The sequence below is a fragment of the Copidosoma floridanum genome, unplaced genomic scaffold (genome assembly GCF_036245765.1).
Source record: "Copidosoma floridanum isolate Cflo_tuat_1 unplaced genomic scaffold, Cflo_Japanese_pri ptg000030l, whole genome shotgun sequence".
NCBI classification, from domain to species: Eukaryota; Metazoa; Arthropoda; class Insecta; order Hymenoptera; family Encyrtidae; genus Copidosoma; species Copidosoma floridanum.
Genome location: NW_028321907.1, coordinates 13,196,942 through 13,214,138, shown reverse-complemented (window position 1 = coordinate 13,214,138; position 17,197 = coordinate 13,196,942). Strand labels below are relative to the sequence as shown.

The 17,197-nt window shown below is 36.1% G+C and overlaps 1 protein-coding gene across 1 annotated transcript; it reads right to left on the bottom strand.

Annotated features, from left to right (window-relative positions):
• Window positions 1–26: 26 nt before the first annotated feature.
• LOC106642717 (Ionotropic receptor 76b) lies at window positions 27–5,588 on the bottom strand. The gene is made up of 12 exons (XM_089596488.1): window positions 5,555–5,588; window positions 5,106–5,178; window positions 2,796–2,891; window positions 2,659–2,722; window positions 2,408–2,584; window positions 1,754–1,980; window positions 1,553–1,662; window positions 1,272–1,465; window positions 1,080–1,185; window positions 806–995; window positions 530–724; window positions 27–460 (listed from the first exon to the last, which is right to left on the bottom strand). Exons 1-12 carry the CDS (start codon window positions 5,586–5,588, stop codon window positions 148–150), a joined length of 1,779 nt encoding a protein of 592 aa, XP_089452614.1. The 3' UTR covers window positions 27–147.
• Window positions 5,589–17,197: the final 11,609 nt, after the last annotated feature.

Genomic DNA, 17,197 nt, shown 5'->3' with positions numbered 1-17,197 from the left:
AATGTTCAAACCAGAGATTGGATTAAAAAGAAGGAAAAAAATAACTCGAATTCCCAAGCGACCTTACGCTGCTCGATGGGCAATCAAATCAACAATCAAAGCAACGCAAACTCAAATAACCCCAGCCCAAAAGTAAAGCAGCGAGATCTAGTGGAGGTACTGAAACAAATTGCTCGTCGAGTTCTTGCTGGGTATCAAGCGCCGAGCACCGGATCCCTCGTGAACGACGTCGTACTCACGACCCTGGATCGACATGGTGTTGTTCTGGAACCCACCAGCAGCGGCAGCCTCGGTGCTCATCTCGTACGACGGTGGCGGCGACCTCGACGGCCAGCCTTCCTTTGCCGACAGCAGAGCCGGTTCACTGGCTCCGTAGTCCCGGGGCTCCGTGTCCTCGATCTGGCCCACCTTGGACAGCTTCCCCTTGAACTTGCCGCACTTGGCAAACTTCAGGACCAGCCTACACGGGTGAGAGAGGTTTTTTTTGTTTTCTGTTGGACGGAAATGGACTTTTAGAAACGTGTATTACCAGCTCAAGACCTCCAGAGCCCAGAGACAGCCTGCCGCGGAGTAGGCGTAGAAGCAGACCTTGTAGGTGACGTAGAGATCGGAGACCTTCAGTTGGCGCTCAATCATCATTATGTCGAGCGGACAGACCTGCGACACGGACGTCATCCTGTTACGGTAGTGCTCGACGAAGCCGTTCTCGAAGGCGACCATGATACTGCGAAATTTGGGTGGTCAAAGTATACGTGTGGCTTGAAACAATGGAAAATAAAATTTAAAAAAAGTGCTGGAGCCTCACTCGCGGTGAAAGTACTTCCGGAGGATCGATTTTTTGGGAAAAGCGTAGCCGCGAAGCTTTTGAAAGACCCTCTTGTCGCTTATGGCGTAGCGACAGCGGAAGTTGTCGGGTATCTCCTTCAGGGTTTGGTTGATGTAGTCCTTCTGGATCGCCAGCATGGCCACGGTCCGGTCGACTATGAAGACCCGCTCTGCGACATTTTTGAAAATTACCCCGTTACTCTTTGTAATTAAACGTTCGTTGGCACCTTTCATCGTTAAAATCGTTAACTCACTGTCCGCGTGTTTCAAGATGTTGGTGAAACTCATGTTGTAATCAGTGGAGGTGTAACCGTAGCCCCATTTTCTCGAAGTTATCAGCGGCTGCACCGCAGGATCGTTCTGTACAGCAAGGACGTTGTGTTTTCTTAATCAAGGGTCAAAAAATGTCGTAAAAAATGGACGCGTGATCTTGTTATTGTGCTTACGTGTTGAATGAGGGCGTCTACGGATCGGCCCTCGACTATCCACCACGAGTACCTCCAGTACAGCAGATCCTCGATCGAATTTATCCACAAAGTGAACTTGTTCAGGGTGAAAAAGGCCGTCAAGTTGGCCGTGTAAAACGACGACAGTATAGTTATGTATATCCACCAGAATGAAAACGATATACGAATGGAGTCTATAACGAATGTGATTACCGATCAACCGTAAAGACACACATAAAAAATATGCGGATCAATGGTGACTATGAATTTTTGATTTTTACCTCCTGGCGGCGCGACAATGGTGCCCTGCTTCACGAGAGCTCCGTAAGCCCACCACAAGCACATGAAGAAAGTAAACTTCTCGCTGCCCTCGCACTTGCTGAGTCTAGATCTGCAAAAAGCGCGCGGGATGCGTTTGGAACGCGATTCTCGACATGAATCGCCGTACTTACCTATTGAATTGTATTGATCCGTGGGCTTACCTCAGAATGATAATGATGTAAATGGCAGGTCCGATTATGAAGATGGAGAACAAAATGGCCCACCAGACGCGCTCGTTGAAGGGAGCGAAGAGACCGGTACCGGTAGCCGATGTGCCGGGTCGAGGGATCAGGAAGGTCATGTCCATCAACTCGATGGCGTCGCTGAAGTCGACGTACTTTGTCAATTCGGGTATTATCGGGATATGCGAAACTGCCATGTCGACCTCCTGAGGCGCGAGAGGAGTTGTATACGTAGTGTGGATATTTAAACGAAAGAAAAAAATTTGTTTTTCTTCGTTACTTTGAGCTAATGTGTGGAAATGATTACGATCGACGCGAGCGAGGAATCTGTTTTCATCAGACGAGAGAGTTGGGGATCGATTACATCGGAAAGCGATATTAAAAGCCACTCTCGCGAACTTTTCGGATCTTATCCAAGATAAGAGTGAAGAAAATAAAAGGTTTTTGTTGTAAAATTTTGAAAGATACTCCTTTGGATTACAAGCTAACGATGATCGATCGTAGCTATACGCTTGTGACACGCGTGTGATGGAGGATCAAAACTTTTTTATACGACTTTTATATGCTGTTACAATGAAAATGAAGATCGAACTATTGATATGGAAAATTTGGGCAAGAAATCCGAGTACTCACGTTTTTATAAAGTTGCTTTATCATGCCAGTGGTACTATCGCCAATGACATCTTTTTCCGGTGGTACGATTGTGTAAGTAAAATTGAACTTTTTCATTAATTCGTGAAAAAAATCAAAACACAGGCCTCTGCCGACCAACGTCCCATTCTTGTTTATTATTTCCGAATACGGAAAATCCTGGTGAAAATTTTTTTTAAATTTTTTTTTAATTTTGTTAATTTTGACAACTCTGTTTTGGCGTTTAAACTTACATTAATAGTGGTTATGCTGATGTGCGAGGGAAAAGGTGGCAATTTTTCCCGCATTTTCGTAATTCTAATGTATTCAGTATCGAAAAATATTTACTATGAGTAATTTTCAGGAACAATGGTATCATTGGGCGACGTACAGCTTTTCCGAGTTGTCCTCCATTTTTATAAAGTCCATCAGTGACGCAATAATGTAAAAAGCTATGCCGAAAAGTAGTTTTCTATAGAACTTTTTTCTATAGTATGATATATCAAAACTTGTCATCAAATCAAAATCACTAGTTCAACACAAATGAAAAATTAAATACATAAGTGTAATATGTTTAAGAAATTAAATGATGCACTTATAGCTTGCAACATCACATTAACATTGTTAATTTTGGTAAACTTCCACTACGAATATTTGATTATTTAATGATCAAATTGACACATTCAAAGTTATATTTTTTTGTGTCTCGAATTAAAACAGTTTGATGTAAGGTCATCGAAAATCGTTGGAATAAAAAAGATAAATAAAAATACAGCGATATTATGGATATTTGCACAATCATACAACGTAAGTAATCCAAATAGGTGTTGATGCTGATTGGTTAGCAAACGATATAAATCTATTGTTATATCATCGAAGTAATGATAAACCTATGAGTTATTTTAAATCGGCGTGAAATTACCAAAATTTTGTCGTTAACAGTTACTTAAATACGTCCTTTTTGTCGTAAAATTTATGATTAGAAAACATAATAAAATTAATAACCAAGAAGTAACGATGAGCAAGCATTTGCATAAACCGTGTTATAGTTATTATTACCGAGTACAAATAAAGTTGTGTTGATTTTGAATAAAAAAAAATGGTAAAAACGTAGCACCACTAAAAATGTGTTTACAGGTATTTGGTAGAAAATCAAATGGATTTGGGATCGTACAATTTTTAACAGTAAAATTTAATGCACAAAAGCATGAGGATACAAAATGTCCTGTCACAGATTAATCAGACTGGCAAATTCTTTTTATCCGTGAAATAAATATACGTCACTTTACTGTAGTCTTTTTATGCTGATAATTTGAGGGAAAAAAATGATTCAGCACAATAGACCTGGTAAAATCGCTAATAATAAATTGATTTAATTCTTCTTGAAAACGCTATTAATGTAAAAAATTGTAATGTATCTTATTATCTTAAGACACTCGGACGCAGTATTGCATATTTGTGCAAATTTTGTAAAAATGTAAAACTATAATAACCAACTTGACAAACGAAAAACAGATAAATCTAGATTCATTTCCTTTGATCAAAGCCCCGCAAATATATTCGAGTGGAAGTATAAATCGTACGTAAAATGAAAAATTTAAAAAAAACCGATTTAGATACTCTTCAAAGATAAAAAAAAGCCCTTAATCTTACTGGACCACCCGGAAAACTGTCCAAAACCACCCAAGTGTGAAAAACGTGTTAGAAGTAGACGTACGAAAAAACAAAGCGTACAGATCGGTAGGCGCGCGACTCGGCACTGACACCTCTCGTTCCGGGCGTTCTATAATCGCTTCCACTTACCAGCCCTCCACCTTCCCCGACACCCCTAAACTCCGTTCACGCGTCCTTTCATTTTACGCATATACTCCTTTTCACGGGCACCACTACGAGCACCAACCAATCGACTGCTCGTACGTGACTTCGGTTCGAATTTATTGGAAAAAAAAAGTAGTAGCCGTGTATGAGAGAGACCGAGAAGGTCGGGCAAGTGTGACACTCGTCACACTGGCTCTCATACATGCCGAGATGGTTAGATAAACAGATGTTATCGTGCAAACGGCGGGTTTGCGGCTAGGGCGGTTCGAAGAAATAGGCTCCCGATTTGCCGGGGAATCACCATAGCCGGAGCCCAAATGCCAGTTACATATACACATATACGTAAGGAGCGAGGGGTGTAGCTTTGGATGGATTGAAAGTACATAAATACGTTCTCTTGCGCCACTTAGGCTCTCATATGGTATGTAGGTGATGCCGATTAACCGGGTGAGACGTGTGTGCAGAACGAGTGCGTATACGTAGGTACACTAACGCGTGGCTGTCCCTCCCGAGCAATTATGCAGCTCGATCGATCCTTTTTTTTTCCCGCTGACCCGATGATGATTATTGCCCGCCCGCCTGCTCTTTTTTTTCCTTCATGTATTGTTTTTATCGATTTCTGGTATACGCTTTTCCGTCTGCTCTCGTGCGAGGGGTTTTTAATTTTTTTTTTTTTCCAACCTTTGCGTCAAGGTTGTTCCTCCGTCCATGTGCGCATTGCAAAAATTTTGTGCGCGTGGTACTCTTAATTTATGAAAATTGCTACTCTCGGGGTGCACGTACCGGTAACGATGCTTTCTCTGTGTATACGCAAAGGCCAAGCTACACTGACGTGGAAAATTCTAATTCTCTTCATTTTTCAACAGCGCGTATGTATACTTACTTTTGTCGCGATTGTTGTTGTTGTTGTTGTTGTTGTTGTTGTTGTTGTTTTACAACTTGCTCGCCCCAGTTTTCTGTTTGATTTAGTATACTGCGTTTGAACAAACTAACGTTTGTTGCCGTTGATGTTTAGAATATATACATAAGCCATTCGGTGGAAGGACAATATCAACACAACTGTATTTTTAATATGTTTTGTTTGATGTAAGTTTGCAATTTTTTCGAAGAAGAAAGAGTTGATTTTTGAGTTCGGGAAGCTCGAAAATTATTGTTGGAACCATCTATCGTTATCTCGATATTTTATGACATTATAAATGTTCAGAAGGACATCGATAACCAGTCGCTTCGACAGCATGTTGAAGTTGTTTGAAAAAAAATCTATCGGTGCGCATGAATTATGCAAATTTTTATCGATAAACATGAATAAAATATAATTGAAAATTTAAAAACTTCTGGTAAAGCTTGGAAGGTCGAACTTGGTCATGGATATAGTATACTAAAAAAAAAATTCGTAAAAAATTTTAATATTATGTACTAAAACGCTGTTCATAGTAATGTCTCTTATTGTGTAACAATTGATCAATCAACCTATCACATCTGTGTGAACTAAGAACAAAAATAAAATTTCTTTGTGCTATTACAGTTGTCTAGTAGGAACTTTTTGCTATTTGTAATTAAATTTTTATTTTGCAAAACAACAATTTTGTAGGTAGAAACAATAAAAATGACTGTACCAAAATTATAAAAATTACTGCTTAGCACAATAATAAAGTTTGAATTGTGCAGTAATTTTACGTAAGGTGAATATCCAAATAAATAAATAAAACTGCCATTCGAAACAAGCCTCTCGAAGCCAACTTTCCGTAAAATTCACATTATGCAGTACCACTTGAACGAAAACCTTTCCTCCTATACTTTTTTCATCTCGCACACACCGACAATTTAAAGTCGCGTGCGCATCTTGATTTGTCTGTACGAGCTTGCGCTGTCACGTCTCCATCAGCGTTTTCTCGAGAGAATTTTCAGACGAAAGATGTCTGCCTATACGCATGGCTCTCGTAAATCGAGTTTGGCTTATTTTTACGGCCATAGCGGAGTCAGCAACATTCTTAGTTTATACACAAGATTCCAATTCCAAAAGCCCAACGCCATGTAGCATCATCAATTGTTGTCGTGCAAAGTGTATAGTACTAATAAAAATACTTGACTGACTTTGCCCTTAAAAACAGTTTTTTCATCAGCAATACAAGCAAGCATTTTTACAACATTTTCACTTCACCTCCTTGTATATATACATAATCATTTTGCCCGCGAAGCCATAGCTATCGCGTGGGCTCCTTGCGTCAACTAATAGTTCCACAAAAAAAGCCGTACACTTGCGTCACAAGTGTACATTAAAATCGATCGATCGAACTCAATTTTTTTATTTTTCCTAATTTTTTTTCTCAATCTAAAATGACTACAGTATAGCAGCAGTGGCGTTTACGAGTAAACAGCTTCTGTATCCCGCTTCATTTCGCGAGCCATCATCTCGAGCGAAAATGACGCTTTCTTTCGATCTAAAAGACAAAGCGGAACGTTATACCTAGATAAGAGGCGGAAGAGAGTGTAATAACAAAAGAGGGGGGAGGGGGAGAAGATCTCGCACATCAATTTTGCGAGAGGATGGGGAAATAGTAAGCAAAGGAGGAGCGAGCGCCAGCTGATAAATCGCGCCCACCACCCATCCTGACTACTCGTTAATTGAAATCGTCTACGGAGGCTTCGCTCGATGGCATCGAGGTGGAAAGATAACAAAAGGATTTTTTTTTTTGGTCTCTCAACCACGAAGAAACAGTTGGCTTTGCTGTGATGATGCGAGGTGATGATGCGAAAAGAGCTCGTTTTTTTTTATTATTCCTCGCGCTTGCAGCACTATTGTTCGATATTGAAAGTGAATGGGCCACAGAAAGGTGATTCGAAAATAAAGTGCAAGGACAAGGAGCAAGATTAACAATGAGATTTTTCTCTTTGTAGTGTTTCCCCGCTCAATTATTCCGTTCATCAACGTCGAGGATCGAGCGAACGATGGAAATAGGTACACGATACACGATGCGATTCAATAAACATGTACATTCCGTACGCGAGATTGGCTCAGCGAGAAATACTCGAAAGTGTATTACATATTTATTTCGAGCTCTGCAGTAAGTCCTAAATAATAAAAGCAGCCCTGATGATTTCTCCGGTCGAAATTAATTAACACGAAGTATGTGTCAATGTAGAGGCTGGCACTCCGTCGCAGGAGTATACATGGATCATTATACCACAAGTTTTGCAACTATTCAGATCAAAAACCCCTGAATTCTAAAAGGTCATTTTTAAAAATTTTTCCACTTGGCTTTCCATCGTTATGAAATCATAAGCAAACTTGAAATTACCTTCAGCCCGTCATTGTTGCAGGTTCAAAGACATAGTGTTTTTTTAACGCTCTCTGCGGGCCCAAAATAAAAATAAAATGTTATTAGAAATTTTTATTCGTGGTCAATGTTTTTTTAATAAAAAGTGCGTACGTTTTAAAAACAAAACAAGTTTGTATGTATATCCAAATTTTTATATTTGCGAATGATAAACTTTGTTGATATTAAAATATAATATGAAAAATATTGATTTTGCAGAATATTATCTCAAAACATTTATCACAATTTTTGGCCAAAATACGATAATGATTGTCATTTCTCTACGTTCTTTGTACAACATTAACTCAACGAAAGCGAACAAATAATTTAAGCAATGGTACTGGGCAATTACTTGACCGACCAAACAATTTTGTATCTAGTAGTGAGTCGCGGGTATTCATAGATTGAATCCAAAACCAAAGAAAACATTTAGAAAATTTTTTATAATTTCAAGTGTTCTCTGAAAAGTATTGACTTGGTTTCTTCTCTGTTCCACAGAACATTTAAAAAAAATTTCTGTTCAAATCAAGTTAAAAAATAAACGTTGATTCTAGACAAAATGGTACATTATAAAGTCTACTTTTAATTCTATGTATCAGGTATATGTAGGTAAGAATACTACATCAGGTACTTTAGAACCTCGTTTCAATATTAAAACTTTCAATGGAATGACCCATATATGTATGTACACCTTGTACCTATTTGTATGTTTTACATTTATTTTACAGCAGCTCCACTCCGAATGATTTGGATTAATTTAAAACTATGCCATGAAAATGAAAAAGAGATTGCCTGACGATTATTTATTATTTATTGTTATTTTTTATGATTTATATTAATTATTTTTTATTATTATCACTATTTTTTTTAAAACATATTGTTTTATAGTGTACCATTTTTTGTTACTGAATGCTGTACTTTCCGCGTTATTAATAATATTGGAATAAACTGCTAAATGTGCAGCATAAATATGTATACGAGTGGAGTGGAGTAGCTTGCAATAATTAATGTGACGTGCTTGCGAGATAATATCTACTGTGAATAAATTTCTGGAATGGAGCAAGAAGAGGAAATGTTGAAAATATCAACTGTACCTGTTTGACGAAAGAGCATCGGACAAGTCAAAAGTTCAAAAAAACGCGAATTCGTCAGTTAAATAAAAAGGGGACAATTTTCTCATTGAAAAAACGTGCACTGGCTCGTGAACAACAATTCTAGAAATGATTCAATTGTACGGGCACGTAAGTATTATGTCAGACATACACTATATTTACAAGTAGCACATAATCATTTTTATTATTGCAAAGTAAATATACACATCAATTGACTCTTGGAAGGTGTTGGGAAGATCAGTGTCGTCGAGTTGAAAGGAAGTTAAGAAATGTTGGGGGGTAGCGTCATCCATTAGGGACAAGCGCGATAAGTGTGGGATAGTATTAATCCAAAAGCGCATTTACGTTCATAAAAAGACAGACGTGAGGGTGTTCGAAAATAACAGCCCGCGCGTTTCACTTTAGGGAGGTATCTCTCTCTCTCTTTGTCGTGAATTTTTCTCAGGTCAAGCTCAACTACACGCACTGCTCGTGCACACTGGTGTATCAGACGATGAGGCGTGCTTGAATTTAAATAATAAGCGTACATAGTAATGCTGTTGCTGTATTGTGGATTGCTAGAGTAAATATTGTTTGTATAGGATGAATTCAACAAAAATTATACATTTCTCATCAAAAACAGATAAATGTGGAGCAAATAACTTAAAGTAAGGTTTTTACGTCGGCCTCATTGAATCAAAAGGTAACACATGCAAATAGATTGCATATGATTTAAGTGTACATTTTTTATTTTGCAACTTCCGTCGAAATTCATTAAATATATTTTTGCAATGGAATATAAAGTAAATTAATGCTTGTATAAGAGTTAATTATGCTTGAAAAGAATTAAATAAATAAAGTAATTATCAAATATTACACCGACTAAGCTTTTACGTAAGGCTTGTAGCGTCGAACGATAACATTCTTATTGAAAAATACAAGCGGTTTATTGATGTTTTGATTTGATGTGGGAACAACCTTTAAAGGCTGTCACGTCAGTCCTTATTGTTCATTAAAATTGTTTTCAGAACTAAATCATAGCGGATAGTTCTGATGTGGAAATATCCATGTACGTATATACATGAGCACGTCCTCAGGTTGCGTGATATTCCACACTTGTAGTAGGTATATAGGTGTATTGTTGTAACATCCTCGAGCGGCCCTCATCTCTTATCTTGCGTCACTTTCTCCTGCTCCCTTTGTCCCCTGTTCGAATAACTCACTTACGTGCTGGAATCGTATGGTAGAGGAATATTGCATTTACACTCTGATGGTGAAAATTTTGCTAGACGCCCTCTCCAATTGTTGACGAAGTGCTAAGATGATCATGATGATGATGATGAATGATAGAGTGGGCGTAAGGCAATGATAATTTTCGAGGGGCTGTCCACGGGATTCAAAGATTCAAGAAACAATAACGATTCAATTAGGATTTGAATCTTGAATAAAAAAAAAAAAATTTAATTTAATTAAATAACCTTTTAAGCAATCAAGCATCGGCGATAAGAAACCCAATAGTTTATCAGTATATTTATGAACAATATCTGCCTTGGTGAGTAAGCAGCGGTAATTAAAAACCCAACTGTTTTTTTGGAATTAAATATTAAAATAATCTTTGAGGCGAGTAAGCATCGGCGATTAGAAACCCAACTGTTTTTCACTAGATTTATTAATAAAATAATCTTTTAAACGATTAAGCATCGGCGATTAGAAGCCCAACTATTTATTTGACAATTAATTGAAAAAAAAATCTTTGAGGCGCGTAAGCATCGGCGATTAGAAACCCAACTACTTTTCATTGGATTAATTAATAAAATAATCTTTTAAACGAGTAAGCATAGGCGATTAGAAACCCAATTGTTTTTCACTGGATTTATTTATAAAATAATCTTTTAAAAGAGTAAGCATCGGCGATTAGAAACCCAACTGTTTTTCTCTAGATTTATTAATAAAATAATCTTTTAAACGAGTAAGCATAGGCGATTAGAAACCCAATTGTTTTTCACTGGATTTATTTATAAAATAATCTTTTAAAAGAGTAAGCATCGGCGATAAGAAACCCAACTGTTTTTCTCTAGATTTATTAATAAAATAATCTTTTAAACGAGTAAGCATAGGCGATTAGAAACCCAATTGTTTTTCACTAGATTTATTTATAAAATAATCTTTTAAACGAGTAAGCATCGGCGATTAGAAACCCAACTAATTATTTGACAATTAATTAAAAAATTAATTTTTGAGGCGAGTAAGCATCGGCGATAAGAAACCCAACTGTTTTTCACTGGATTAATTAATAAAATAATCTTTTATTGATTTAATTATTTAATTTAATTTTATTGATTTAATTATTTTATTGATTTAATTATTCGTGCACTCTGATAGGGTATTTCTTTTGATGAACGTTAAACTAAAATTATTTTTCCAACAAATAATCAGATATTTTGTTTAATAAATTAAAACTGCAGTTTCAATTGACAAATATATACTGACGAGCAATTCGTGTTTTTCTGAAAATTGTCCAGTACTGCTCGTAAAAAGATATTCCGTATGGTTATCCTGCCAGTGGAATCGGTATCTATTTCAAGAATGTGTGGAATCTGCAACAAAGTCAAACAGATAGTTTGTATACTCGCTCAAGACTCTATCGCTCGGACAACGAAAAATTTATTCGTGACAAGAAAAGACAATTAGGATTCTTTCATGACAAGCTTATCTCCAGGTATTCACTAATAACACGCATAAATGGGAGAACAAGATAAACAGCATGTCTAGATCTCTATATTACTGTTGTATAACTCTTTCATATTTTAATTATTTATTTGCGTTGAAGTACAGTATTAATTGTATAAATTATACCAATTTAATCAACCTTGCATATAAAATATAACTCCTATTCTGTTGAAAATTGTCCAAATTAAATTATTCTAATATTTCAACTACTCGCTGTTACATTTAATCATATTTAAAGGTGTAAAAAATAAAATGCATAATTCCACAACAAGGTCAAACACACATTTATTGATATCGACAATAACTTGTATACTAAAGAATTTCTCGTCAAACAATACATTTCATTATTTTCTACCTCTTTATGATGGTAAAATACCTTGAAGCAACCAACTCGGATTATTTGTCCTTGAAGATCATTTCTGCGCTGATCAAAAGCCAGATTAGTTGCCCTTAATCCTTTCTTTTCATCCCAAGTTCCAAAATGACTTTTAATCAATTCTCGATCCCTTGCAATTTGGTAAACTTCGCTAAGCTCTCGAGCATTTATACCCGTAATTTTCTGCACTACGAGAAATAGGCAGTTGAAAGGAATGTAGTTGTTGGAGAAAAATTCATCAGCTTTTGTTTTTTCACTCAAAAAAATCATCCATTGAATGTTGTCCGTTACAAACCACAAGGATATTTCCTAAAAGCGTATCGCACACTCAATTACTGTGATTACAAAAGTAGTATAAAAACGTATACAAATAAATAAAAACTGCTTAGCAAAAACTATCTTCAGATCGTGAAATCTGAAAAATGCTTCTTGTTTCTTTAATCAAGTTCACGACTACAAACATTTTTTATCAAAACAAAACAACCAAAATTAACATAATGCTAACTTTAAGAAACTGTTTCATCTCTTCGGAGTCATTCATCAGCACGATCAAGGTATTCTGCAATTCAGGAGTATCAATTTTCATCTAGAAAAAGAAGTATCAGAGAACGTTAGTGGCATATAAATATTTTAATTAATGATCAGTGATTATTACGAAAATAATTAAATAATTCTAGTATGATTGTCTGTCAAATCATGCATGTATTAGATGAACTGAATGCATAAAAATGATGGTTCTTCCTCGAGTATAAATTTTTATGTTTTACCGAAATGTTAAAGTCATATATAATAAATTATAAGGCCATCATCACACGTAACAGCGCAATGCATAAAATATTTTTATGCTTGCAGAGCCCAAAGATTTTAATTCAAGGACTATCTTGTGTACAAAAATACAAATAAAGCTGTTTTTCTTCTTATGGACCAAATGATCAAGTATATAATCACTTTCATACGCAGCACAAGACAAACTTGACTTTTTATACTAATAATTATTTTTACCCCGTCAAATAGTAATGTAATGCGTCTAACTACTTTTATTTTTAAATAAAAGCCACTGTGTACTGATAATGCCTGAAAACGATCTCGGTGATCCTTTTTAAAATGTACAATTAAATAATATTAAATGTTTTGTTCAGAGATTTTTTTAAAGTCAAAAAAATGTATCCAGTTGCTAACTAAAAGTTTTGTTTCATTACCCTTGATTTAAAGACTTCTATCTGATTAAAACATATTTTTACCATCCCCAAATAGATTTTCATGGTATCAATAAGTTTATTAAGCACGTGGTATGGATTGAAAAAAAAAATTTCAAAAATTTGGGTGCGCACAACAGCGCTTGAGCCAGGTATTAGCTGACCTGTCATCCCTAGTAGTTGTTATTACAATCTTCTAACACCCTAAGTGAGGCTCCTGGCTCAGTTTCCCTATCCTACTTTCTATCTGACCCTACAACCCCTCAATGTGCTACTTATGATTCTACCTTAGATCTAGGATTAACTCTATCTTATTTCTATTTTTCTTATTCTATCTTACACCTATTTTTTTATTCTACGTTATTTCTAATTATTATTCTAATTATTCTACCTTAAGATCTACTCTTATTGTTCTACCTTACATCTAGTCTTACTACTCTACCTTAAATCTACGATTTTTAATTCTACATTAAAATCTATTTGCTTACTGACTAAGGCTTATAGATTAATTAATTTCTACCCAACACCGCTTAAAAACTACGTCGAAGGTTGGGTCTCGAACCCGGACCTCCTGGCAACTCAATATCTGATAGCTAAAGCTTTCATACGCATTTAACCACGCAGCTACTGAGCTCTTAATGCCCGGCTTGTTTAATAGTAAATTTCAATCATTAGTTTGGTATAGATAAAAAAATGCCTGTAAGTGAGATACTTGTGTATGTGTTGATTGCTTGGCGTATCGGTAAGTATATCTATATGCCCGACCAACTTGACTGTAGTCGGTTATACAGATATACTGATATCATGCTAGGCCCACATAGTTATCAAATTTCTCGTTGGAGGGCGCCGTTTTTGCAACGCGATTGAGGCCCAGCTGACACATAATGATGTGAAAACGTAGCCGTGGGTGTTTGCTTAAAATAATTACAACGTATCATCTTATAATATTGCGAGATAATTTTTGACTGAGCAGCTCTTTTCGGAAGTCTACGTTCGTATAGGGAGGGAAGAAAGTTTCACACCTCAGATACTTAATCACTTAGGTTGAAAAATTCATTGCGAAAGGCTACCATCTGTCCATCCGTTATACGACTCGACGTGCGTGTACTTTCTCGTTAATTTGCGAGGAAGTTACTTTTTTTTTTTTTTTTTTTTGTCAGTGTCCTTACCTCGTCGTACTTGACTGCTCGACGCTTTGAAGTGTCGACTTTAAATCGATCGCTTTACTGAAATGTATATCGATACGCTGTTGATTTCGTTTCAGTGCCAAAGAATATCGATGTACATTAATGGATCATAAGAATCTATATTTACCCAATAAGCTATTCAGCTGCTTTGGCGATTTGAGAGTCTGCAACTTGAGCTGCACAGTTTACCTACGTAGTGCGGGGTTTAGGACTCGTCTGAATATATTCTCTCATACACTGTAAAAGTGAACTTGTAGACGAAAGTTCGTGGATATCATTAATTAACAGTTGAAAGGGTTCTCGCTCGTACGTATTCTTTCGTGCAATTTTCTTACACATCTTTAATATTTCCGTTGAACCGTTTTTTTACATCATCTGTAGCTGAAGAGCTTCTTGAATACGTTTGTCTAGTGTGCGAGTTTAAAAGCCAAAGGGAAAATTTTTCCTTTTCTCTGGTGCACTATAACTTGCCACTTACATAACGTTGGAGTCTTTTTTACTACTCTCAAAAAACTCGTAAACGATACTTAAGCCGCAAAAAAGTGATAAGTAGAGCAGGTGTGATTTTAATGGATTTTTTAACAGCTGAGTTATCTTTTTTACCAGTACAATCGACAATTTTTTTCAAAATTTGAGTGTTTCAATGATTTTTACACATGAGGCCAGTTTACTGGAACAGTTTTTTTTTGTCAACAAAAGAAAGGGAAAAACAACCATTCTAATTATTCGATCTATTCGAATTATAGTTTTAAATAATCTTGACATTAAATACCAGAACAAAAAATTTTCTCAAAAGGGACTTTAGCAGAACATATTGTCAATTTCATTGGGACTCTTTGTAGACACAAGTTGGATCTCAAAGTTGTTTAATTACGTATCAGTTTCTTCCTAGATACACATAGCAATAAAGAAAACTGTCGCTCACAATTTTTTCAATACTCTTGATTCTTATTGTTGTACGATACACAAAAGGAGAAATATTAAAAAATAAAATTTTTTTTTTCGTACCTTCAGAAAAAATTGAGACAGCTCAATTATAATTTCAAGTAAATATACACTGATGGGGCTGTATCTGATTTACAATATTATTTTGTAGAAAATATTTTGTGCTTCAAAAACCTCTCGATCAAAGTATCAATATATTTGGTCTTTTATTAATGTCTATTCGTCATTTTGAATTTTATGTCTAAACAACTCTAAATTTGTTATGAATTAAGTATAAATAAATTTGTACTGTATGGATTGAGAAATCGATTAAATAATTGTTTTTATTGATGAAACCGTTAGTGTTTGATTGTTTTTACAAAGGTGCGATTTAGTATTAGGTAGAAAAGAGTAAAAACGTCAAACTTCAAGATTATTTTACTAATAATTTTTCTAGATGTTCTAGGAGACTTTTTGTGTGTCGATACTACTTTGGTCATTGCGACAATAGTAGTGATTTGACGTCCATTTTATTGCAATAATAACGACTCACTTGCAATTCTAATAGACCAGGAAACGTAGGTTTTAATTTACAATGCATCCAGTAAGGTGAAAACTTCATATAGTATGTAATCGACTCCACTGATCACGAAAAAAATATAAAAACAGTCCTCACGCTTGGCGTACATCAGAAAATTGCATTTAAATTGTTTTAACGCTCGTGTCTCAAGAACGATAATACGCAGCGTGAAATGGTTTGTATCATCCCGAAGGGCGCGCGAAAATCTTCCAAAAACAAATCATTTTTATATTTTGGTAAGCGTGAAATATTGCGATAATTGGCTGCAAACATCATTTATAAACAAGAAGAGACCAGAAGCGCAACTGAGCTGTCCCCACCACAGTGCTATGCCTTTCCTTTCATAGCAAGAAATCTATACGCGGATCTTGATGCCAATAGCCATACATTTTCTTAATTTACATATATTTTATTACAACATTAGCATCGGTGCTTGAAACATTTTTGCCATTAAGGTGGCTCTCGCAGTTTTCGATGACATGAGAAAAGTGTCTTGTTATCGAACAAAATCTTTAAATAATCGGAGACTAAGTATACATGCAGTTGCGAGTGCAAGTCAGCTCTCAGCTGTCTGCATTCTGCAGAGTACATATATATATAGGTATAAGTACTCTTGAACTTAGGAGCGTACCGTAACAGTTCATCAATTAGGGCACCATAAAACTTTTTTGTTTTTTATATTAACTCACTAAAGTAACAGATAAAATGTAGAATATGGCTTACAACAGTCTCTACGATAATTTTATACCATATTTTAAAGTAAATAATGATTAATTTTTAGTCTCGCCATTTTGATACGGCACTAGGCGCTGGAGCCACCTTAAATATGCGTTGCACATATAATAAGAATAAAAAAATATTCAAACAGTAGATGATAGTTGAACTAAATCTCATTTACAATGTGAAAGCAGAGCACAGCTATTTTGCCGATTTTACTGCAGACATCATTTGTACACGTAACAGTAAAAGCAACATGTCACACGTCAGACACGTCCTTTATCAGAGAAAAAAAAACTTTGCTCATCTCCCTCGAATTATCCAGTCCAATCGAATAAGAAGTGCGTATGATCGCATGCTATCGAGTACACCGCGCTCTCGGTACCTTTAAATACTTAATTAGCGATTCTCGTGTCAGCCGTCGGCTCATCTCCGACGATCCGCTCCCTCGTTACCGCAGCTATGAATATTTAAAAACTAGCAGCCATTCGAACAGAGATTAGCATACCTACGTACGAGTGGTGTGCCTATTTCACTCTAAAATGTGATATTCTCCTATTTTCTCGATCCCGTGGGAAATATGAGAAAACGACCCACACCCCTCAAGTAAAGGATGTCGTGATTCACGTGTGTTCCGGGAGCGCTCCTTTGTACGAGAAGCCGTATGGGAATGGATTTTGTGTAAATACGTACGCTTTTGTCATATATTTGTTCATAAAGCCTCTAGGCGTGAGTTTTTCTGCCAATGTCGTTCCTCAAATGAGTCAATCAGGAAATTGGCCCCAATTAAACTGAAAGAAAAGAAACCACACCACGGGGAGAGACTTTTGCGTGACGTATGCTCGTTTAGGCTAGTG